This window comes from Ascaphus truei, chromosome 12, assembly GCF_040206685.1.
Source record: "Ascaphus truei isolate aAscTru1 chromosome 12, aAscTru1.hap1, whole genome shotgun sequence".
Lineage (NCBI taxonomy): Eukaryota > Metazoa > Chordata > Amphibia > Anura > Ascaphidae > Ascaphus > Ascaphus truei.
In genome coordinates this window covers 29,238,033-29,263,340 of record NC_134494.1, presented here as the reverse complement: position 1 = coordinate 29,263,340, position 25,308 = coordinate 29,238,033, and the positions used below count along the sequence as shown (strand labels likewise).

The 25,308-nt window shown below is 43.8% G+C and overlaps 1 protein-coding gene across 2 annotated transcripts in view; it reads right to left on the bottom strand.

Annotated features, from left to right (window-relative positions):
* The window catches only part of NAV2 (neuron navigator 2), a 439,021-nt gene extending 414,087 nt beyond the window's left edge, over nt 1-24,934 (bottom strand). Inside the window, exons 1-4 of one of the 2 annotated variants that reach the window (XM_075567188.1) lie at nt 24,810-24,934; nt 24,224-24,339; nt 22,577-22,675; nt 22,109-22,313 (exon numbers count right to left, since the gene is read on the bottom strand). In XM_075567188.1, coding sequence (XP_075423303.1) covers nt 22,109-22,183 — 75 coding nt within the window. In that variant the 5' untranslated portion in view covers nt 22,184-22,313; nt 22,577-22,675; nt 24,224-24,339; nt 24,810-24,934. Of the gene's footprint in view, nt 1-22,108; nt 22,676-24,223; nt 24,340-24,809 lie in introns of both variants that reach the window. The other variant, XM_075567187.1, reaches the window with a different exon arrangement.
* Nucleotides 24,935-25,308: the final 374 nt, after the last annotated feature.

Here is a 25,308-nt window from a genome sequence, read left to right as displayed (position 1 = left end):
GCATTGTTCTGAATTGTGTATTGTCATTTCGCAGACTAACAAAAGCTGTCATTTTCAATTTCCTACTAGGGAATATATATGTGACAAATGCCTTTTATTATTTTTTATTAATTCAACAATGCGTTGAGGGGGGAGTTATAAATATATAAATATTACCTAAAATAATTTAATATGCTGTTATGAGTATTCACAAACAAAATGTTTTAAAGTAAAAAGATCACTTAACTCTAGAGCAGGGGAGCGCACTTTTTTCCCCCTACGCCCCTTGCCGTCTGTCCCCCTCTCCTCGAGCCCTCCGCCCCCCCTGCTTACCTTGCTTCGGAAGTCATGGCGCCATGACGCCACGTTGCCACGGCAACACAACATCACATGACCCCACTGCGTCATTTGACGCCGTATTGCCATGGCGACGCGTGACCAGGAGCGTCTGAAACAAGTCAAGTAGAAGTTTACAAAGGCCCTGCAGCTCCCCCGGCATTAATTTAAATGTATCCGGGAAGCGTGCGGGGGCCTCTGTAAACCCCGCGACCCCCGCAGCGAATCTAGCACCCCCCACTTTGCGCACCGCTGCTCTAGACCACTGATTTTCAACCAGGGTTCTGTATCCCTCAAGGGTTCCGTGGTCGACATGGGGGGAGCTGGGATAACTGTCCCAGCAGCGGCCCACTGCTCCCTGGCTTCCCAGCAGCAGCCTGGCAGTCACTGCAATCCTCTTCCTGTTGGTGCCAGTGGTTAGGCCCAACTTCCGCCTGACCGGAGGAGGGAGCTGCAAAGTGCCTGGACTAGCGCGGAGCAGCAGTGTAGACCTTCCCACTCCAAGGTAAGATTGTTGGAGAGGGAGGGTGTTGGAGTGAGTGCGTGGGAGTGAGTTGAAGAGAGAGAGGGGAGACTGTAAGGGGAGAAGAGAGAGAGAGGGGGGAGTGTAAGGGGTGAAGAGAGAGAGAGGGGGGAATGTAAGGGGTGAAGAGAGAGAGAGGGGGGAGAGTAAGGGGAGAAGAGAGAGAAAGGGAGTGCAAAGGGGAAAAAGAGAGGAAGTGCAAAGAGGAAGAGAGAGAGGGGGAGTGCAAGGGAAGAAGTAATAGGGGGGAGTGTAAGGGCTGGGACCCGCTGCGCCCGGCGGCGCGGGCGGCCACGTGAGCGTTACCCACCAGCAGGAGAATCCTTCTGAGCCGGTCCCATTCCCCCCTCGCTGCACGGCTCACTATGCGCTGTGACACGTCAGCCGCCAGGGGATGCAAGAAAATTGTGTTCCCGAGCGTTGACGCGTCACGTGGTGCGCTGATGAGCCTATCAGCGGCGGGAGCAGGAGCTGTCAGACAGCTTCCTACACAAGGTATGGTGTGTGTGTGTGTGTGTAGGGCATTTGGGAGGGAGCGGGAGCTGCTTACCTTACAGCAGCCCGCAGCAGCTCCCTCCTGCAGCCCGAGCCCGTGGAGGGAGGGGGGGCAGTAGCGGGTCCCTCCGCTCAAACCACGCCCCCCCCTCCCACTCCCGCCCCCCTCCTGCTCCGGCTCCCTACAGACTGCATATCGCGGTCTGTGCCTGTCAGCGCGCCACCTGTCTGCAGTGCAGGCGCGCTGACTGAGTGAGCGGGGCCTTAGCCTAAGGGGAAAAGTGAGAGATGTGGGAGTGTAGGAGGGGGAGAGAGATGGGGAAGGGTAAGGGACAAGAGGGAGATGGGGGAACAGAGCGTTGGGGTTCCCCAGAATTTCACAAAATAGTTATAGGGTTCCTTAACCAAGAAAAGGTTGAAAACCACTGGAATAGATGATACAATTTGTATCAGACTGCTGTAAAAAATGTCATCTGAGAAGTTGCAACCATTAATCATGTGACATGGAATGGAAGATGTGCTCACTTACAGTCGGACAGCACACCCAACAAATATCATCCACAGCCATGAGAAGTAAAATAACAGCAGAAAACACAACAGGTTTGTGAACGAATGTACAAATGTGATTTGAACACAAGGTGAATTGATTAACAAACGTGTGAGAGTGCCTTCATCTTTAGCAGCTTTTTCTCATAACTGCTATGAGGTGCACTACTGATTGTCAACATCAATGCTGAGTAACAATTATTTCTGTTCCGCTCCCCTTGTGAAAGTCCTTCTCCAAAAAATGCCCCATGATCCTTATATCTATGAGGGCACCACATGCTTGATTAAAAAAACATGTTAACTATCAACTGGGACAAAATAGCGCTTTGTATTGAGGCTGGCAAATTCACACCCTTTCAAATATGCATTAAGCTAGGGCAGGAGTGGCCAACTCCAGTCCTCAAGGGCTCCCAACAGGTCAGGTTTTAAGGGCATTCCGGCTTCATCATTAAGCCACCAGTGCTGAAGATGGGATATCCTGAAAACCTGACCTGTTGGTGGCCCTTGAGGACTGGAATTGGCTACCCCTGAGATAGGGAAACAGCCGTAGTAGATAAACAAGTGAAAATGCCTAAAGCTTTGGTTGCGCTGCAGGCCGGCGGCGCGCGCAGCCGCGGACCACCAGCTGCTTGCCTCTGTTCTTGAGGTCCCAGCTGGCTCCTTCCAGCGTGGCTGACTGCGAGCTTGTGATTTCGGCGAGTGCCGCATCACGTGGCATGCAAGGGAACCAATCACGGATTGGATCCCAGCAGCCAATCCGATTCCCCCCCCCTGCTCCAATCCCCCCCGTTCCATTCACCCTCCCGTTCCAATTTCCCCCTCTGATTCCCCCCCTGCTCCGATCCCCCCCTTCCATTCACCCCCCTGCTCCGATTTCCCCCCTCTGCTCCGATTCCCCTCCTGCTCTGATCCCCCTCCGATTCACCCCCCCCCGTGTGTATTTGTGTGTGCGTGAGTGCCTGTGTGTGTGTGAGTGCCTGTGAGCCTGTGTGTGTGTGTGTGTGAGGGTGCCTGTGTGTGTGTGATTGCCTGTGAGCCTGTGTGTGTGTGTGAGGGTGCCTGTGAGTGTGTGAGGGTGCCTGTGTGTGTGTGTGTGTGAGGGTGCCTGTGTGTGTGTGAGTGCCTGTGAGTGTGTGAGGGGGCCGAGGGGCGGCTGCAGTGCTGCGCTGTGGGGCGGTCCCACCCCCTCACATCATGGCCACGCCCCCCACCCGAATTGCACGCGCCACCGGCAAGCAAGGCGGCCATGCGGGCGCGTGCAGCGGGGCCTTAGCCTAAAGGTGATATTTTATGTTAACCCACTGACATTAACGCATACATGTTTTTTCTCCAGCTAATGCTATTTGCCACTCTCGGAAGATAAGGCTGGTGGCATTTACATGAACACTTAAGAGTCAGATAAAAGTATTTACAAGGCATTGTGATAAAAAGAATGAGCTTATGGCACATTATTTAAAAAAAAGTTAATTAAAAATTGAATAGCACCAGAGATAGCAAAAATCTGTGTGTCTAATTAGTCTAGGAAAACAGCTTGTATAGTGAATGGCTATTGTCCTTTATCACAATACAGCATATGAATTGATATTAGTCTCATTTCACATGAGACTAACAAAGAGTAAGCTATCTCTTAATAGCTATGTGATCCTAATATAGGTGGCTGGCTTTGAAAGGGGAAGGATGGGGATCTAATCAGACAGTGACCAATATGAAATTCATGGTTTGTGTTTCAGAGAACCCCTAAAGAGTTTGCAGCTGGAGGTGCATGCAAGTAATTTATGCTTTTTGTAGGGACTATGTAGACATGGGGTGTGCAAACTGGGGGCGTGAGATTTTCGGGGGCTCTGGGGGTAGGCGCGGCGGTTACAGAGGCCCCACGCACTTCCCCGAGGCATTGAAATTAAATGCCGGGGGATTGCGCAAGGCCTCTGTAACTTCCCTTACCTGATCTCTGGTGGCTTCCTGCCATTGTAACGCGGCGTCAAATGACGCCTTGGGGTCACATAACATCACGTGTCATGATGTCAGAAGACGCCGGACACAAGGTAAGGGGGGGAGGGGGTCGAGAACAGGGGGGGCGAAGAGCAGGCAGGGGCGCCGACTAAAAAGTTTGCGCACCCCTGATGTAGGCCACCAACAGGTCAGGTTTTCAGGATATCACTGCTTCAGCACAGGTGGCTCAATCAGTACCTCAGTCATTGACTAAGCCACCTGTGCTACAGCAGGGATATCCTGAAAACCTGGCCTGTTGGTGGCCCTTGAGGACTGGAGTTGGCCACTACTATTTATGGTTGACAGATGGTCAGTTTGACTGTTTCATACACAATACACTAAAAATGTATTAATTATTAGAGAATGCTGAGATGATATCATGATATCTTTAGTCTCCCTGTCAGAGGGGCCATCAATTCATTGCTACTGAATACGATGCAGGCCTCTCTGGCAGCGACGGGGTTTACCAAGTAAACACTTAAAAAACTGTGACTAGAATAAGTTTTATGCCTAAAATTTTAAATGAATTTTATACTAAACAAATATCTTCAATCACTTGGTGCTTAGCCCATCTCCCAAAATGTATTGTATAAAATAAATACAAACAGCACATCAGGAAAGGTACGTTGAGGGAGATCACTTGGGAAGGAAGAGTGAGACTAGGGGATTTATTCTAGTTCTACCGAAACATCCAATTGGCTCACTTTGGGCCCAAATTCCCCACTGAAGCCTAATCGGCAGCTTTGCCGGATAGAGAATAAGCCCCTAAGTGATTTATCCGCAATCACACAGCATTGAGTAGACTAAGGCAGGAATTAAAACCACAAGATTACAAGATCAGCACACTATAGTACCCCAGATATAAATGATCACTTCCCACTAACATTTCAAAGCAGTTGGCTGCAATTTGAGGCTGAACATGTGAACTTTGTGCTTAGTAACTACTGTACAACAGACCCAGTTAAACCTCAGAGGTACACAGTGCTGCTAATAGCCTTATCTGACCCCATGTTTTCTTAGAGACAAGTCCAGAGGATTAATATTTGATGTGCGTATCTTCTCGTGCCCTTAGAAGTATTGATTGCTTCCTAAATCCATTAGATGCTGATCTGTATTAAAATAGCTGGAGACAGTCTGCTGCTAGATTTTTTATAGTATGTCCTTTTAACAACACGTTAAAAGCAGGGGAAATGCTGTTAGTGTTTAGTGAAACCTATGTAGGTTCAAAGACAATATATCACCTGTTATATACATTAAAGACAATATATCACCTGTTATATGCATTAATCACATTACATAAGTAATCAGACGGGAAATAATGGTTTTCAATTCTTCTTTTGATGGATTACGATTGTTTGTAACTTTTGACACCTTTTTGTATAATCTCTTAAATGTTATAACTAAAACAAACCAATATACTGCCTAGGTTTTAGCATAACATTCATCAATTATATAATAAAAACTAGATCCAAATGAAGTTTAAAGCAGCAATCCACCCTTAAAAAACATTTTTATATTTTAAGCTTAGCTACACCAGGGGTCCCTCGGATCTCATCCGTTGTATCCTTGACCTCTGGGATCCCCCAGTTTCTGATATATTTGTAGTTCTTTTTGTGCCGGTTTTGACCACGAGGGCACTGACAGAAAGTCGTAACGTCATCTCCTGATGAAAACGCAATTTTCAATTGGCTGCAACAGGAAGGCGTTAACTGGCATTGACTTAATTGGCACTTAGCGCCCGATCTGGTGCTATACCCCACATCGGAGCTCTATGAATCTGTCACTTTCAGCACAGAAAGGGTTTTGGAGATTCATGCAGCAGGACGAACCATAATCTGTTCAACCTGCAGAAAGGTTATGAGCGGGGTGGATTGGCCTATCGGGCGTTCGGGCTTGCCCTGGTGGGTCGGTGCTGCGGGCCAATCCCAGTGGTTCTCAGCAGTGGTGGTAGGCGGTTCCCCTGTTCCCAATGCAGCAGCAGCTCGGTGAGGTAACCGGAATTCTCTCCCTCCTCTTGTTGGCACCAGAAGTTGGGTCCAACTTCAGCCCAACCGGAGGAGGGAGCTCCCCGAACTGGCGCAGGACCTGAGCAGCAATGAGGAGACCTCCTCACCCTAAGGTAAGATTGTTGGGGGGGGTGGGTGTGTGTATTGGAGGGAGTGAGTGAGGTGGAAGAGCGTCGTGTTGTCATGGCGACCCTTCAAATGGTGACGCGTTGCCATGAAGTGACGTCACATGATGCTGGAGGAAGTTTGTATGAGACAAATTGCCCATGTAGGACATCTGTATGCAATCTGCTCCTGGTTAAGATCCTTTTTATGTGAAAAATTGGATTATTCTTTTGAAGAAAACATTACTGCATAAGTACTTCCTGCAAAAAGCCAAAACAGTTGTACTACGCCAGAAAATATTTAATTTACTTGCCCGATTTCATGCTCCTCAGAGCCGAGCCTACGCGTCTCTATGATCACCTTTCACTGATGACCTTAAAGGAGCGATTTAGGTCCTTCTCCTTCACTACCAGCGCTGTTTAGCTATGAATAATTCTTTCTGTTGCTGAAAATATATATACTCACATCTTGATAATAAAGAAAATGAAGCAGGATGGAAGATCGTTCTCACAATGTACACTGCAGTGACCAGGAATAGACCCACAACAAGCATGCTTCACGAGAGCTATAAATATCTCCAGAGCTTCACACACGTTGTCAGGTTGTATTAACAGAACTTTGAAATGAACAGTTTTGCACCTTTCTTTTAAAAACCTGCAAACTTGAGAGTATTTTGAACACTATTAATGATACAGACAACACTGCTTTTCGAGATGAAGAACCAAGGATGGATGAACAGTATTGATCAGAAGGGCACAAAGTCACATGGAGAAAAAAAAACTGTACTGACTCAGTTTAGAAAACACTAAAGTCGGCATTTTAACCAAACGCTTGAATAAAATAGGGTCATTGTTTTACAACCTTAAACTTTAAAGGGTGTAGTTTTATCCAGAAATTGGCGCAACTCCAGGACAGCAGCCTTACAGCTTAAATACCTTAAATGCTCTCCTAGGGCCGACATTCGTTAAACAATTCCCTTTTCCATTAAAGCCCATTATTTTGCTGCCTGCGTTACACAATGGCTGGGATCCATCAAGCTGTAATGCGCGGTGTTGTTCAAGTCAATGGCTGTTACCACCGGTTTGAGTGCGACGCCCCTCATTGTGACTTAATAAATACGGGTTTATGATGCTTACTCTATGTAACCCTGTTTCCCCCACCCAATCTCAAACATGGTCTATTATGGGGAAAGCTATGCTGGTTACTCATGGTAGTGTGGTGCATACCAGCTGATAAACAGTGGCCCTGAGTCTCCCGCATGGTGTTATAGGGGAGGTCAGGATAGGCTTCCGGGGCCTTGCCTGAATCGTACTCACGGTGACATCGCCTCCATCTCTTGCAGCCCCCAGAGATGTGGGGAGAAATCTCTGCAGGAGATCTTATCTCTTCTCCTCCCTGATAGATTTCAGTCTCAGGCAAGGAGTATGTGAAAACAGGTGTTCCTTATTCTTGTTACTTTCTCTCACACCAATCAAAGGCAGCGTTCAGCTTACACAGCAATCAATTCTCAGCAGCAGGGTCTTCACCCTTAGGATGTCCCTGGACCTACACTCCTGGCCACTAGCCACCAGAAGCAGTCCTTGCTCTTCCCTTACCCTCTGGTACTTCGCGCTATACCAGTAGTTTCCAACCTTTTTTTGGTTAAGGAACCCTAAGTGAAATTCCGAGGAACCCCAACCCTCTCTAACAGCCACTCCATGATCAGATGCATTGTAAATTCTTCTGTATTTGATACAATTTTCAAATGACCAGAAAATTGCAAGAAACCCTTTAGGGATGTCCGGGGAACCCAAGTGTTCTGAGGAACCCTAGTTGAAAAACATTGCGCTATATATTCTGTTATTTACTAAGTTAGTATGAATGTATGGAGGCAGGAAAAACAGTCATTTCAAGTTTATCCAACTTTCTCGAAAGGTTTCAAGATGAGTACCAGCTGGATGAGAACCAGCCCTCAGATAGTGAAATAATGAATTAGGCATTGAAGAGATAACAAGATACCGCATTTATTATTTTACCTGCGTTCAAGTAGGAAGAATAAAATACAGTACTTAAAAGCATAAATGCATATTACAGAAGGAATATATACAGCGGCCTCAGTGTGGGATCCATGTGTTTCGGAGAACGGAACAATATATTATTGCTAACGAATTACAGGTAGGAATGGGTATAAAGATCTTTTTAGACTTTTTAAAGACTTTTATTTGAGAAACCTACTCATTTTGCCCAGACAACCAAAATTATGAGGCAAAGTCAAGCCATTCCCTTTATGTTATGCAAGTAACTGAAAAAGTAATCTTAAGGGTTGTTCTCTAGACGATATTACTGTGAAAAGCAGGTGCAAGCCAGTCATTCTTTTTTTTTTTCATTGGCCCACAATGGCAGTTTGATGCGGTGAGAAAATGTAATAGATCTCATTGTCTACCCTGAAAATTACAGGGAAGGTCAACACGTAGACTGACTATTGACCATGGTGTGATCTGGGAAGTTGCCCAGCAGAAAACAAAATCAATTGGAATTAAATTAGTGTCAATGGTTATGAATAGTTATTGGCCATCAAAAGTTCAAAAGCAGAATGTCTAATATAATCACTGACAAGCGTATGTGCCGCACAAAATATCTCAAGTGTTTACAATGACAAGAGCAGGAGTGAAGATGTATACGTGAAATAAGCCAGAACTAGAAGACATACATGCAGTGTCAGCAGGCGCTTGTCACTTTGAGCTTCTGAGACCTTTGATGGGAGTTCATGATGGTATGGTCCCACTAAATTACTTCTGAATAAATATTGATGTAAAAACATATTTCATGAGGATTTGTAGAAATGGTTGATTATGTTTTGTTTGTTTTTTTAAACATTATTTACTTGTCTCTCCCTGATCATTGGAACTTTGGGATTGCAGTCAAATAAATTTGAGAGACTTTAGCGAATGCAATATTCTATGATATTCCCTATTCTATTTTGGACATCCAGGCTTTCGTGCCTAAACCGGAAAAGCTAATAAACATACATTATATAGAGAAACAAATGTTAGGAACGGCATTGAAGTAAATGCATGGCTAAGATAAGTGCCATCATCTTATAGTAATGCCAAAACGTGCTGCTAAAGCAAGGTAAAGTGAATGGTATCATGTTTGCTATTGTGGCACAAATCCCGAAAGCGGTAAAGCCCGGTGGAAGATCTAGCATGAGCACTTCTGCACCACGAGTCAATTTATCTTTCTGGGGGCCGTCTACAATCTGCTGATCCCTTCCCAGAGCAGGAGAACAGTTCAGCTCCATTCAAATGATCTCAAACTAAAATATTCTGTAGGAAAGGGCTGAAGGAGTGACTCAGTGAGTGAAGACACAGAGCTGAGCTTGAATCAGGGGAACCTGGTTTGATTCCAGGGTGTCAGCTCCTTGTGACTTTGTACAAAAAAATGTGATCAAGGCGCTCCTCTTTGAGGCAATATAATGTGAATAGTGATTAAATATATAGCTACAATTGCTTATATAAAACAATAATTTTGTGCTCATCTATATTAACCGTGCAAATGTGCTATAATAACATAAGGATTTAGAAAACGCAGCTCAACCCTTTGAGACGGTCCAGATCTCCTTTTGTAGATTTCCAAAGTCAGGTTTGGGGAGCGCAGATTTCACCATATGTAAAAAATTTAAATAATATAGTGCAGTCTGTTTTTAAAAATGAGACATCATGGTATCAACAGAATTGGGGACTCACACTTTCCAAGTGATTAAACAGCAGTGGATATCAATAGCTATCTCAGATCCCACGGGGTAACCCTCGGTGCAAGACAGAAAAGTACACACTTAGTGCAACTTTGTATGTTCAATACTGCATTGTGTTAGAGTGAATAGTATCACACTTACATTCTGTTAGTGTGGCATATCCACATAAACATTGCAGGTGGCACAGATCCTCTGGACTCTCCGACTGCGTGGCTTCACTTCCGGCAACGATCCGCGTCACTTCCGGCCACGGATCCTCCCGTTGTTTGGAGCCGCGGGTGCCGACGGTGCAGGGCAGTTTGGGGAGCTTGTGTAGCCTACTCGCTCTGGACTTTACGCGTTTCGCTCATAAAAGAGCTTCATCAGAAGTCGTATCTTGTGACTTTGGGTAGGTCACTTTACCTCCCTGTGCTTCAGGCACCAAAAATCATAGATACAGTAGTAAACTCATCTGGGCAGGGACTGCACATCTAAACAAATTCCAATATGCAACATTCTGCAAATAATACTGTAATTGTAAAGCACTTTGAGTTCCATTGGGATAAAAGTGCTACACAGTATTTAATAAAGTTGTTGTTATTATTATTATTATTGCTTAGCAGCATATTGAATAGGGGACATTTTACAATTGAATAGATTATAATCACAGTGGGCAGAGGTTATGTTGCCTGTGAATTGTACAATGTTGTTTACTAATGTATGTATGTATGTATGTACATCTTTATTTATATGGCACCCACAGCTGTACTTTACAAGAGAGACAACACAGTATAGGAGTTAAAGCACAATAAGTTGAAAAAAACAAGCTCAGACAATAGGAAAGGAAATACCTGCCCAGAGAGCTTACAATCTAAGTGGTATGATGGAAAATGTACAGAGACAGCAGGTGAGGGAATAAGTGTACTAGGTGACAGTCGGTGGTAGGAGTGATTGTGATTGTAGGTGTGTGTGACACTAGCCACGAGTCTAGGCTATTGCAGAGCTTAATTTAAGAGGTGAGTTTAAAGGTTTGTCTTAAAGGTGGGGAGAGAAGTGGCTTGGCGTATGCTGAGGGTGAGGAAGTTTCACAGGTAAGGCTGAGTCCCCTGTGCCGCTGACTGCGCTCATGCTTAGAGAGCGGTGACGTCACCAACTCTCCAAGCATGAGCGCCGGGTGTCCTTGCTATTTCGCTATTTCGCAAGCGCGCACACGGGGGGGGGGGGGCGTTGCAGACAAGCTGAGCGCGGCTCAAAGTCAGATTTTTTTGCTTCCGCATGTGCCAAGCGTGGGTGAGCGTCCGTGCCCACGCACGCTCTGCGTCAGTAGGAACATAAAAATTGAAATAGCCAAAAGCAACCTCACCAAGCACCGCGCGGTCAGCGGCACAGGGGACTCAGCCTTAGGGGCAGTGTGGGAAAGGGGTTTAAGGTGAAAGGGGTGGATAGGAGACAATTCTGGGTAGGATGAGTGGGGGCATAGCGAGAGATCAAAGCTGATATGCAGGGAGGAGCAGATGAGTGGAGAGCCTTGAAGTTAAGGAGGAGAACTTTGTGGGTGATCTGAAACTTTATGGGAAGCGAGGAGAGGGGGGAGATGAGCAGAGACTGTTTTGGGAGAAAGTGAAATGATTCGAGCAGTCGAATTTTGGATAGATTGCAAAGGAGTTGTGAGGCAAGGAGGCCTGTTAGCAGTAAATTACAATAATCCAGACGGGAGAGGATAAGGGCATACATTACAGTTATAGGAGTAGCATTGCAGAGAAAAGAGCGGACCTTGGCAATATTACAGAGGAAGAAGTGACACAATTTAGCCATGTTGTTAAAGGAGAAGGAAAGGGAGGAGTATAATGTCACTCCAGGCAACATGCTTTGGCGACATGATAGATAGTGGAACCATTTATGGTGACAGAAAAAGAGGATATTCGGATAGGTTTAGGGGAAAATATGAGGAGCTCAGTTATAGACATAGTAAGTTTAAGGCAGCGCAGCACCATCCACGAGGATATAGCCAGGAGTCAATCAGAGATTTGGGACTGGATTGCAGGTGTGAGGGTAGGGGTGGATAGACACATCAGCATATCAGCTGCATAGATATGATACCTAAGGCCAAAGAGTTGAGGTCACCAAGTGATAGTGTGTAGCGAGAGAAAAGGAGAGGTACCAGAACATAGCCCTGAGGTCCATCAACTGACAGATCAACAGAAGACAGAAGACATCGAAAATGTGCAATGGGAGAGATATGATGAGAACCAGGATAGAACTTTGTTGCGGATACCAAGAGAGTTTAGAATATGAAGGAGAAGGTGATCGACAGTATCAAAGGCAGCAGCGAGATTGAGCACTAATTCTAATGACAATACTATTAAAGACAAATTATTCAGAGATCGCTGAGTCACTTATGAGCACAAAACATTGTTTTTCTTTAAAATACATTCTTATTGTTAAAATCTTTTTTTATATATATATATATATATTTATTTATATATATATATCAAAATTCAAATCATAATCTCAAAAAAAAAGTAAGGATCACTCTGACAGCACTTATATTTACAACACAGAGTTCCTTTTGAAGTCAGAATCAATAAAAAACAGAACGCATATTGTTACAGAGACTTAATTCAAACAATCTCTTCATCGCTTTGATACTCAAAGTTCAGAGCAACACAAGAGCTGGGGGTGGAAGGTCGTGCCGCTCAGTCCCTTGCAGGAAGAACGATGGCACTAAAAGAGATGTAAAAGAATATTAAATATGAAGTAAATCTTGTGTGTATTTATACAAATGGTATGTCAGCAAGTCCTTTATTATTTGAATTTTCTGAAGGAGAGAAAAGTATTCATTGAATTACTGAGACAAAACAGATTGTACAAGAAACTAAAAAAGAAAACTTACAAACATCCTCCTTCATAAATGTAATATATAAGGCACACTATAAATAATTTAACCTTCTTTTCCCCCAATGACCTATAGTAAATCAGTTTTGGCTCCAGTACCCAACACCACTTGTGGATTAACAGCATAGAGCAGAGATTCATAAAGAGAACCTTTTATATGACACCCAACTATTGGAAATCCCGCACATACAGTCCCCGTACAGTAACCATATCCAGGCAGTCCTCGGTTATCCAACGGAATCTGTTCTGGAAGTAGCGTTGGATAGTGAAACCGTTGTAAAGTGAGTCCCATGTTAATCAGTGGCGGTGAGCGTTGGATAACACATTCAGGCGTCGGATAACGCATTCAGGCATCGAAAAATGGCCCTTAGGGTTGCGTTGTAAAGCATTGGATATACCATTTGTTGTAAAGTGAAACGTTGGATAACCAGGACTACCTGTCATTTTTTACATGGTATGAGTCGAGACTGGCCTGCTTCCTACACCAGTATTGTATTATTTTGTTATTATAACAGTTTGGTCTGTACAATAAAGGAAAATTGTATATGAACATTTAAAAAGCAATAGGTAGTGTGAAAACACTACTTCAAATGAGACCAAAAAAAAGGATAATTATAAAATGCCCAGAATGTCAATACACACTGTAAGGAAAATATATTTAACCCACAAACGGTTTGTTACAATTGGAATTCACATAAATCAAACAAATCCTAGAGGATTCTTTCTGGCAATTTTTATTCTATTGGTTTAAAGTCCAATGGTATAGATTTATTCGGTATGCCAAATACAATATATGTCATATACTGTCATTAATATTCAATATCATACTTAATACTCAAGTGTAAAAAAACTGTCCTGCGCTTCCGACGCACCGCTGGTGCACCAAGGGTGTCAGACCGTCACTGTGCTGGTCAAGAGGGAGCCTGTAAGGGACCCTAGAGTGACCGGAGTTTATGGAGAGGTAATAAAGTAAAGAAACTCTTACCTTTGATCTCCACTCCGGTCTGGGTCTTGCTCTCTCTCTTCCGCCGTCCGCGTGCTGCCTTGGATGTGTGCAGATGGATGGTGTGTGGAAAAGGCGCCACTGCGCATGACAGAACTCCCCAAGTCCCGGATGGTACAAAAAACTTTATTGGCACGAATTCAAACAGGGGCTACACCACGATCTCCTCCTCTACGCGTTTCACCCTTGGCAATAGGGCTTCGTCTTGGAGCCCTATTGCCAAGGGTGAAACGCGTAGAGGAGGAGATCGTGGTGTAGACCCTGTTTGAATTCGTGCCAATAAAGTTTTTTGTACCATCCGGGACCTGTGGAGTTCTGTCATGCGCAGTGACGCCTTTTCCACACACCATCCATCAATACTCAAGTGTGTACAAAAGTTTTGTTGTGTGAAAACTACCAAATTGATTTTCTTTGAGAACAACAATGCAGCATGGTGTAGAATGGATCCTCAAATTAAATATGGAATGATTTACACCACAATTTATTCTACATGCACTAAACAAAATTAAATAACCATGATTCTTGTATCTCGGTATGAACAGTTTCTTTAATAATCTTTAGGTGGGAAATGTTCCGTTGTGTATAAATGCTTTCGAATAAGCACTGCTAATATATTTTTGCTAATATTTTCCTTTCTAATTTGATTACTGGTGGTAGGAAACGGAAACATTTTCGCCTAGATTTATTAAACGGTGTTAAGCGGCCGCGCTTATAGTGCCGGCGACGCGACGTCGGTCGAAAACAAATGCATTGCCGCCGCCACGTGAGCTTATAGTGCACGTGACGGCGACAAGCGATGGAGCGACGCCACCGTCACGAAAATCTGAAGCCAGCAAAATGTGATTTTTCAAGGGCCGTCGCATCACGTGATGGCCCTTGAACAAATCAAATTGCCGGAATCCCGCGACCCCGCTGCCCGGCAAAACATAACTTTCGCCGACAGCAACGGGTGACGTCACCCGCCATGTCGCCGTCGCCAACGACGGCACTATAGGTACGGCCTTAAGATTTCAAATACATGGGCGTTGTAAAGTGCTTTAAAGTTATCACCACTTGGCTTAGTAAATATAACCTTGTGTCCTGTTACAGGACTTAAGTGTGTTTTCGTATATCACAATTAAATACAGCCTCTGACCATACAGAGTAAAGTAATATCATAAAAAAACATTCTTTGTATAACCACTGGAATTACAGGGAAAAGCATATTGAATACATGTGTTAAAAAATAAGACCCAAAGAAAAAAAAGACGGTGCAAAACAGCGCTAATATACAGTATTATAATAATAATAATGATAATAATAATAAGATGAATAGGCAGCCAGACAAAAACTGACTGTACAGTCAGTAACTAGACAAAGAAAAAAGATAAGCCGGCGCCAGTCCAAACCGTGACGTGTAAAGTCCAAATCAAGTCCTTTAGTAATGGTGATGAGCAAAGTGCAGGTTTCTTCCAAAACGTGACGTGATATGTGGAGAAATAAATGGAAAAGAATTATGGTGCAGTATGTCAGATTGAGGACATAAAAACATATAACACTAACAACATTTAACAGACAAGACAAACTCACAACATTAACTAGCCAGACAAAAATTAATAAAAAGCTATTTAATAACAACTAATGCAGATTCTGGATAATATCACACACTAATCCGGGGGGGCAAAATCGTTGCCCTACTCACAGGATGCAGGATATTTAAAAGCAGTAGGACTGGAAGCACTTTATGTAGATCCAAGATGGCGACCGGAGCTCACTCTCTGGCGTCCCCACGTGTGGCAGATGCTGTATGGAGCTCCTAAAGGGTCTGGATCGGTGATGCTGCAACGCGTGTCTCTCGTGCCTCTCTCCCTCTGCCGGTTTCAAATTCTCCTTCTCTCCTGTACCCAGCTGTGCGGTGTACTCTCCACGAATAATCAGCTTCTAAAAACGAGTCTTCCCAACGCGTTTCATGCGCATGCGCGCACTTTCTCAAGGGACATCCCTTGAGAAAGTGCGCGCATGCGCATGAAACGCGTTGGGAAGACTCGTTTTTAGAAGCTGATTATTCGTGGAGAGTACACCGCACAGCTGGGTACAGGAGAGAAGGAGAATTTGAAACCGGCAGAGGGAGAGAGGCACGAGAGACACGCGTTGCAGCATCACCGATCCAGACCCTTTAGGAGCTCCATACAGCATCTGCCACACGTGGGGACGCCAGAGAGTGAGCTCCGGTCGCCATCTTGGATCTACATAAAGTGCTTCCAGTCCTACTGCTTTTAAATATCCTGCATCCTGTGAGTAGGGCAACGATTTTGCCCCCCCGGATTAGTGTGTGATATTATCCAGAATCTGCATTAGTTGTTATTAAATAGCTTTTTATTAATTTTTGTCTGGCTAGTTAATGTTGTGAGTTTGTCTTGTCTGTTAAATGTTGTTAGTGTTATATGTTTTTATGTCCTCAATCTGACATACTGCACCATAATTCTTTTCCATTTATTTCTCCACATATCACGTCACGTTTTGGAAGAAACCTGCACTTTGCTCATCACCATTACTAAAGGACTTGATTTGGACTTTACACGTCACGGTTTGGACTGGCGCCGGCTTATCTTTTTTCCTTTTTTTTTTTTTTTTTTTTTTCTATGTGTTAAAAAATACCAATATTCACAAGAGCATGGCAGGAGGTGACTGAAACACTTTACAACTGTAAGGAATCAGGGAACACGTCCTTTGCGACATGTTCCCTTATTACCTGTCTTATCTCAGACCTCCGCTCTGGCACCAGCGCGTGCGCGCACCCCCGCTCTGCTTACAGAGCGTGCGCACGCAGTGCCGTCTTAACTCATGGGCAAGCTGGGCAGTTGCCCGGGGCCCCCACGAGCATAGGGGCCCCATGCTAATCTATGCACAGACCAGAATTTAACACAAATTTTCCGATCACCCGCCTCAACATTCAAATCTCCCGCTAACTCGGTAGAAGGAGAAAAATTACGACTTGTATCGGAGAGTTGGCAGGGCCCAGTGCACTGCCTTGCCCGGGGACCTATAATGCTGTTAAGACGGTCCTGCGCGCATGTGCAGCTCTTATAGTGTGCCACGGAGCTTAGCTCCACCCACTTCGGACCCTCGACTCTGCAGATATCTCCAACCCAGACCACGGCTATACAGACCACCACGATTCTAACCTCTCCAACCCCAGACCACGGCTATACAGACTTCCACGATTCTGACCTCTCCAACTCCAGACCACGGCTAACGGACTTGACTATTCTGAACTCTCCATTCCAAGGCCTTGGCAAGTATCGATTAAAACACTCTCCCCAACCCAGACCCGGCTACGTTTGACAATCCGCCTGCCAGGCACGCTTCCGCTGCTGTGGGTGCGTGGTTTACTACTTCCCCACCTCAGTACCGGGGTCCTGTCTTGCTCGTGGGTGGCGCAAGCGTTACATCAACTTATCCAAGGAACTATCTTTTTCCACAATGTAAAAAAAATACTTCAATCCTGCTATAAATAATTTGTCAAACCGCAATGCAACCAAAGGGGTACAGTGATGGCATTAGGGAATGTAAACCCATTACCACAAAATAATTAGGATTCAACTAATATTCCAGACAAAGTTACTAGGGATACGATGCGACACAGAACTTAACTGTCTCTCATATTGGTTGTCTGAGACTATACTAAGATGCTCATAGATCTTCAGGATTGAAACCTGAGTATTCACAAGACATAAATCAAATGAGTAATTTGATGTAATGTAAAGCAGGGGATGGAAACATCCCGGCCCCTGCTGCTGCCAGCGCTGACTGACCTGTCAACTCCGCAACCGGCAACAGCCCGCTCAATCATGCCTTACTAACGCCAGCGCACAGCATGTCTGGGAACGCTAATGCCGGTCGCAGTGGTGACTGACAGGTGACGCGCCGTTTTAGAGGGGGTTGCGGTGGAGGGAGCGAGGCGCAGCGCTTTGGAAACACATCTCCCTGAAGTTAACTTGCGGGCCTCCAATTCCAGGATGTTTATGACTTCAGGTCCCCGGTCAACTTCATTTCTAGAATAACATTAAGCTGTCGACCAACCATGAACCCATCCTCCCTCCAAGATAAAACACCATCAATCAAAGGAACGACATCATGCAGATGTGCAACTTAGACCTAGTCATTACACCCTTGCTACTGTTGAAGCAAGTATCACTCTGCAATATGATACAGGCTGCCAGTCGTCTACAAATAAACATTAATTGAAGGCATACTTGACTATAAGGTGTAAAGTCATTTTTTTCCAGCCAGAAAACTTCACGTGGGAAACGAAAAGTCTAATAACAGAGCTGCTGTTTCTGAAACAGGAGAATAGATTCTGACTTCTAGTGTCAGTTACCTGTGCGCATCATAATAACTTTATGACATATAGTGCTGCTTTTCTCCCAATGGGCCTCAAAGCACTTGACAATGTCTGAGGCACAGGGAGATGAAGCGACTTACCCAAGGTCACAAGGAGCTGACACTGGGAATTGAACCAGGTTCTCCTGCTTCAAACTCACTGTCATTGTTTACAGTGTCAGTGTCTTTACTCACTGAGTCGCTCCTTCTCCCGGCTAAAATTATATGATTCCCTGTGTCCCATGTACCATAAATAAGAATGTAAGCTCTTCAGGGCAGGTGTTTATTATGTACATTGCGGAAACATTGTCCATGGAAATGAACTTCCCTAACCAAAGTCAATTTGACTAATTAATGTTACTTCTCTTGCTAAGCTGCAATATATGTCACGCTGCCTCTGTCACTTTTCTAAGGTGAACCTCAAGTCTTTCTTCAAATCTACTGTAGTTCTCATAAAGATTGTGACCTTAGCACAAATACACATGCATTTACATACTAAAAAAACCTCACCCTTTATACTGAACAATTTTTTTTACTGATTTCCGCTATGCTTTAAAATCCAGCATACTTATGGTTTGTAAGTAGCAATCCATGCAGGGTCTTCGGAGCTGAACCCCATTCATTTCAGCTCGGGACCCCCTGCTTACCATCCAAAATACATGCTGGTAGCTGCTCTGCACGGCTACCATGGTTCACAATATGTGCACTGTTCAAAGATGTTGCGCTCTGCGGACCAATAGGAAGCCGTGACGTCATCGGTGCGGCCTCATATTAGCCCTTGTGATGTGGGAACTTTAAACTTTAAAGCCCTGCTTGCTCAGCAGGTGCAGCTACCTGCACCTATTTCGGGGGTAGGTATCTCCGGAAGCATGGGGTCCCCAGAGCTGAAATTAACGGGGTTCATCTCTGGAGACCCCCTGCTTCAACTCTATATTAAAGGAAAACTTTAAAAAACAATTGCCGGCATAGATTGCTCCTTTAAAACTGTTTTGATACAGTAATATACACTACTATAAAGCAAAATCCAATCAAATGAAATTGATATTCTGTGCCACATTATTGCTTGCAGTTAATGAAAGAAGAAAAATCTATTTGCGTTAAAGTTTGGGAGCCATTAACCTTTGCCTACAAAATGAAAGTGATTATTGAGACTTGTTTGGGCGCTTGTGAGTGAAAGATCCCTTTCAAGCGGGGAAGAGTCATTAAAATGGAAGTTACATATATCATTATAAATTTAATAATCTCCATGACGGCTAGAGTTCAAATTAAAATGAATGTCAGCTAAGCATGACCAATTGCTGCTGCCCCAGCTGCCAGAGAGGCTCACTTGGGTTTATATTATGCTTTCAAAGGACCCCATTACATGTGCACTGAGCACCGAGTGTCGACAGCAGATGGGAGATGTGGACTTTTATACCCGACAGCAAGAAAAAGCCTTAATTGCATATTAATTTCGGTGTACTAGAGCAATTAAAGTCTACCTTGTGCCAAAGGTCTAAAATGTTTTACTATTAAGAGACCCGTCTACCTTGATACATTAAAAATCTACAGCTGAAATTGAATGCGGTCCAAGCTTTGGCCATCAGATGCTATTGATTAATTTTCACCCTGGAAGATCTTCCGTGGAAAAGGGAGGAAGGATGGGTTGACAGCTTTACAGTCAATAAATCAAACACAGTGCATTAAAATCCATTTAAGGCTTCCCGAGTTTTCTAAATATTGTGGTGTTGCACATGGAACAGCTGCAATGTGTCTTGTATCTATATGCAGTCTTTGTACTCTCTTTCTCTTTCTCTCTCTCTCTCTCTCTCTTTAAAGTCACAACAGAAGTTCGGCATGTATTTCTTTCATCGTGCATTGTTGTATTGTTTTTTTTTTTAAATAATGAAGATTACAGTTTGCAGTGATATTCATGGTTTCCTTAACAATGTCAAGAAACATATGTGAGTTTTTACAGAAAATCTCATGTATTTCACCATTCAAATGGGTATAATTACTCAATGTTTCAAAATAATTTTACAACTGAGAGACAACCCCGCACCCCCCCCCCCCCCCCGGTAACAATGGATACACACATTCATTATCTTTTATTATACTAAACACATCTAACATCCCAACCACTGTTTTCAGAAACGACATACAGCTGAACCCCCTTATAACGCTGTGCTTGGGGTCCAAAGAATCACATCGCGTTATAAGCGGATCGCAATAGAAATAATGTACAATTGTATGCATTGTACAATAAAGTATTTAAGATACCAATAATCGTGTTGTAAAGTATTCATAAATATGACAATTGGGAGCCACGCTTGCATCGCGCTATAAGCGGATTCGCGTTGTAACGGATCGCGCTATAACGGGGTTGAGCTGTATTTCAATAAGAGCGTGTCCAGTATGTGAAATCAGAGTAGAGAAGCCCTGACACTGTAGTTAGATCATAAACTTTGACCTATTTCTATATTGATGAATGAGGAAATGATGTCTCTTGTCTATGCAAATAAAAGTCACGCACTCAATTCTCTCACTAATCAATGTTCTACGGGTACCTCTTTGCTACATGCTAATAAGAGTTATTGTTGCTCCATCTTTTCAATAACTGGTAATCCTATTTCTCTATCATTATCCTTGCCAATTCACATCATGATCCACACTATTTTTACTTTAGTACAAATCCAATAAACTCATTTACATCCTGTATTACCCACACAGCGTGATAAAGGATAGATTGTATTTCATACATCTCAAATACAGAAAGGACTGTAGTGTGTTTTTGTATATAAGCATAATTTACCTGCGTGGTTGTGTTAAAGGAGCAATCCAAGCAATATCCTTCATGTGTGTTTTTTTTTAACAAAACAGTTAAATTCTGTAGTTTTAAAATTAAACTCTTAATGGCATTTTTAATTAATTTAAATATACTGAGCATCCTTTGATTTCTATAGCAGGGTTTTATCCCACCTCCCCAACAGTGCAAGATCTTTGCAACACTTTTCTGTTTGTGATAATTTGTTGCCAATACTCCCAGCAGCTTAAGCTGCAAACTGTAACAGTAGATAATGTTACCGTAGTAATATAAGAATACATTGTAGCTGCTGAGTTACACTGAGAGGATTGATTGAAACTGAAAGGCAGCGATTTAGTGAATCCCGGGAAGCAGGATATTTGCTGATATTGTTTATATTAAATCCGACATCAGGATCAACGTAAATCCGCTCCACGGAACGTGTTTATATCAAATACGATGTCGGATTCTATACATATCAAACATCGGATTGGATTCAGTTTGTCGGATTCTCACTCAGGTTTTCGGCAATAAAAACAAAAACCCGGTGGATTGACCTTTTTGGGACTGATCCACGGAAAACCAATGTCGAAAGGAACTGGCCAATCCGCGGCAGATTCAAATTCGAACCAAAAAATCCGCCAATCTCAGAAATAGAGTCTCTTAATAATATAGTATAGTCCTCTTTACCACCAGCTGTAATCTACTAGTAAAACAAATGCAAGACCCTAACTTTATTTACTATGCTTTTGTTTTGAAGACAGCGTTCGCTGACCTTCTACATTCTGCGGAGACATGGCTATATTTTTTTGTAATCATTTAGCAAATAGTTACAAACTTCCCAGTGCAGTGACTTGCAGTGCATGCAACCGACAGTAAATATGACAGGGATAGCTTTGGTATACTGCAGGGAGCTCAAGTCCAGTCCTGAAGCCCCCCCCCCAAACAGGTCACATTTTTAGGATATCCCAGCTTCAGCATAGGTGGCTCAATCAGCCCCTGCTTCAGCACAGGTGGCTCAATCAGTCCCTGCTTCAGCACAAGTGGCACAATCAGTCCCCTGCTTCAGCACAGCTGGATTAATCAGTCCCTGCTTCAGCACACGTAGATCATTCAGAGGCTCAGTCTTCGACTGTGCCGAAGCTGGTATATCCTGAAAACATGACCTGATGGGGAGGGGGGGGGGGGGGGGAGCTTGAGGACAGGAGTTGAGCACCCCTGGCATAATGCATAGAGAAAACACAGGTATAAATGTCAGGCACATTTGCCTGCTGCTGCTGAATTTAGCACATCTCCGCCACGTTGATAAATAGCCTGTTTTATATGTTAAGAACGGTAGCACGCAGAACATGGCTGAATGCTCATTGCCACCTACCCTTTTTTGATCTTCCAGCCCATGGCTCACTGGTTTCCTCCTCTGATATTGCTTAGACTCCGACCCAGATTCCATTGCCTGATGACTTGTATTTCCCAAGTTCTCCTCGGGAAATCCAGAAAAGTGGACCAGTGTATTCCTTCAGCAAGCTTTTCCATTTAACATTTTTCCTAAGTCTTCCATCGCAGCTCGGTGAAATGTAATACTGAAATGATATATCCTGAAATTCATTTTTGTCTGAACTCAGTTGTAAAATTCCATGCCTGTGCTTTCCAAATACTAGATAAATACAAATCCGTATCCATTGCTTTCTCCCACACTTCTCCACCATATACAATCACATTGCTGAATCCATGGCAAAGTGGAATTCTAAGTTGCACGTATATACTGTTATCCAATATGTTGATTGTCTAAGGATTAGTCATGGACCACATACTTTCCACAAATCTACGAAAAATGCGTTTTTACCAATAATAGCCTTTTGCTAATTTATCCCGTTTCAATTAATGTTAAATCCAACGGCAGGAAGGCGAATCCCATTCTTTTTTCCATCTGGCAAAGTAATACCTACAAAGAAAACATATTTGAGATGAGAATTAAACTGTATGTCATTATGTATGTCACAAAGACAGATGTGTCATCACAAGAAACCCCCATGCACTATTGCTTTGAAAAGGCAGAATGAATGAAATGTATTTGGAACCATTTCATTCCTGCAGAGGCACTGTAAGCCTATCCTGCAAAAAAAGTGGATACAAACTAGACAAAAATGAATACAGTTAACAAAAAGAGTTATTCCGCAATGGAAATGAATGAAGCATTCACATGTATGGCATTAATGGAGAGGGTATAAACACTATTATTAGTATTATTATTATTGCTAATATAATAACACTATTGCACGTTTGTATTTAAAAGAATGTCAACTTTGGGAAAGATTCCAGATTACTCTTTTGTGAGTAAATGTGTAGTTGGGTAGTTGTCTTAAATTGAAGACAAAGGGAAACCCCTGCGCCACCTGCCTTGGCTTTGTACTCCTGTAAGTTACAAAAATCCATGTGTTTGCATACAGACGTATTACAAATAATTTGGAACCACATTGCTAATAACATAATGCTGTATATATGGTCCATTTTTGATGTATGGGGTTAGCACTGCCATAAACTTTTCAGATAGGGGGAAGGGTTTTTAACCGTGGAACAAAACAGCATGTGCTCTTCCATAACCTTTGCAGGCCCTATTCAGAATAGATGTTTGCCTTGTGCACATGAATTTTACAAAACCCTTAAGGGATAAGGGGTGTAAGGCTCCACCTTTATATTACAGCATTTTAGATTGTCAATCTATGCACAATATGGATTCGAGGCAATAAAAACATGTTCAAAGACATGTATAGATGTGCAATGTTATGTTTACTTGTTTTAATGGAATCTATATATATTTATATATTAACTAAAATTAATGTTGCATGGAAAAAGGGCAACAATGAAACATCAATAAACCAAAAAGAAATATATATATATATATATATATTTGCAAATTCCACCCTAAATTGTATACTTAGTATGTACTGAGCTAAATCAATAAATACTGTGACAACATGTTAGGCAAATGAAAAATCACCAAATCCTCTGATTGCTAAATAAAGGGAAATTGCACAAGATGATGTTTGCACGCGTATTAAATGTTAATCAGGTTTTGTACAAGTTTCCAAACAATGCTAGAAAAAACAAACCAAAAAAAGAACTATACAGCAACCTTCAAACAAATAAGATGATGACAAAAAATTGACATGAATTAGCATCAGTTGTAATAGCATAATTACCACCTATTATGTCAATAATTGTATTTCTAATTAGACTTCTCTAAAATTAAAGGAAGGAAATTAAATGAACAGTGTGGAGAAGGAGGAGGAGGGGGAGGATGAATCACAAGAGAAATAAGAAATAATGAAAGAAATAGGGGTTGCTTTAAATATCTTGTATGGTGTTGGGGTTTAAATGCTCCCTGTGCAAGTTGTGCAGTGACATATATATATACACACCCACACACACATATACAGATATGAATATACAGGGGCTGTACAAGATGATGGTGACCTGCAAGTATACAGACCTGCTCTGCTCCCTTTAAAGTCCCTCTGCTCTTTGGGATGCTCCAGTCTTGTTACATTGTTACACCTTCCCTGCAGGATGTGCTCTTCACCCTCATGTTATCTTGCAGGTTGCCCACTGAATGCATGGTGATAGCAGGGAGACATGCAGCACCAGTCAGCCCTCCCCCATATGACCCCCCCCCCCTTACATCCCCTCCTCTCCTCCCTCCCCCCCTAACATCCCCTCCTCCTTTCCTCACTCCCTCCCCCCCTTACATCCCCCCCTCCTCTCCTCCCCCCTTACATCCCCTCCTCCTCTCCTCACATCCCCTCTCCTCCCTCCCCCCTTACATCCCCTCCTACTCTCCCCCCTTACATACCCTCCCCCCTTACATCCCCTCCTCCTCTCCACCACCACCCCTTCATCCCCTCCTCCTCTCCCCCCCCCCCCCTTACATCCCCTCCTCCTTCCACCCCCCCTTACATTCCCCCCTCCCCCCCCCCCCCGTGCAAAGCTAAGAGGTACAGGAGTGATGGAGCCTCATGCTGCTCCCCTCCCCCTTGCTGCTAGGAAAGTTTCAGGCTTTTGCAAAGTGTGACTTGTACCTCCGGTGTCTCCCCTGCTGCCCCCTGCCTCCGGGGGTCCCCTCTTCTTCACAGGGGTTCACTCGCCAGCACGTTACCTTGGAAACCGATTCTCCCCCCCCCCCCCGGCTCCTTGCGCGTCTTAACCAATCAGACGGCAAGCGTGCTGTCACGTGCGCGCGCTGTAGCCAATGGGAGCAAGGGACCGCACTGGAGCATCTTTTCAGGGACCTTGGATCCTGGTCTGGGACCCCACTCGCCCCCCCCCCCCTCGCCTCCCCCCCCCCGCTTTGTGTGGCTGGGTGATGAAGTAGGACCACCTGGTCTGCCCTGTGAGCAGGGTTAGGATCAGTCAACTGTGTCACACCCACGGATGGGGGTGGGTGTACTTTGTTACACCCATCTCTTTCTGTATGAAGGGTGTGGGTGTGTATATAAAAGAGTGTGTGTGTATATATATATACACACACACACACACACATTACAATATTATTATATACATATATATATATATATATAT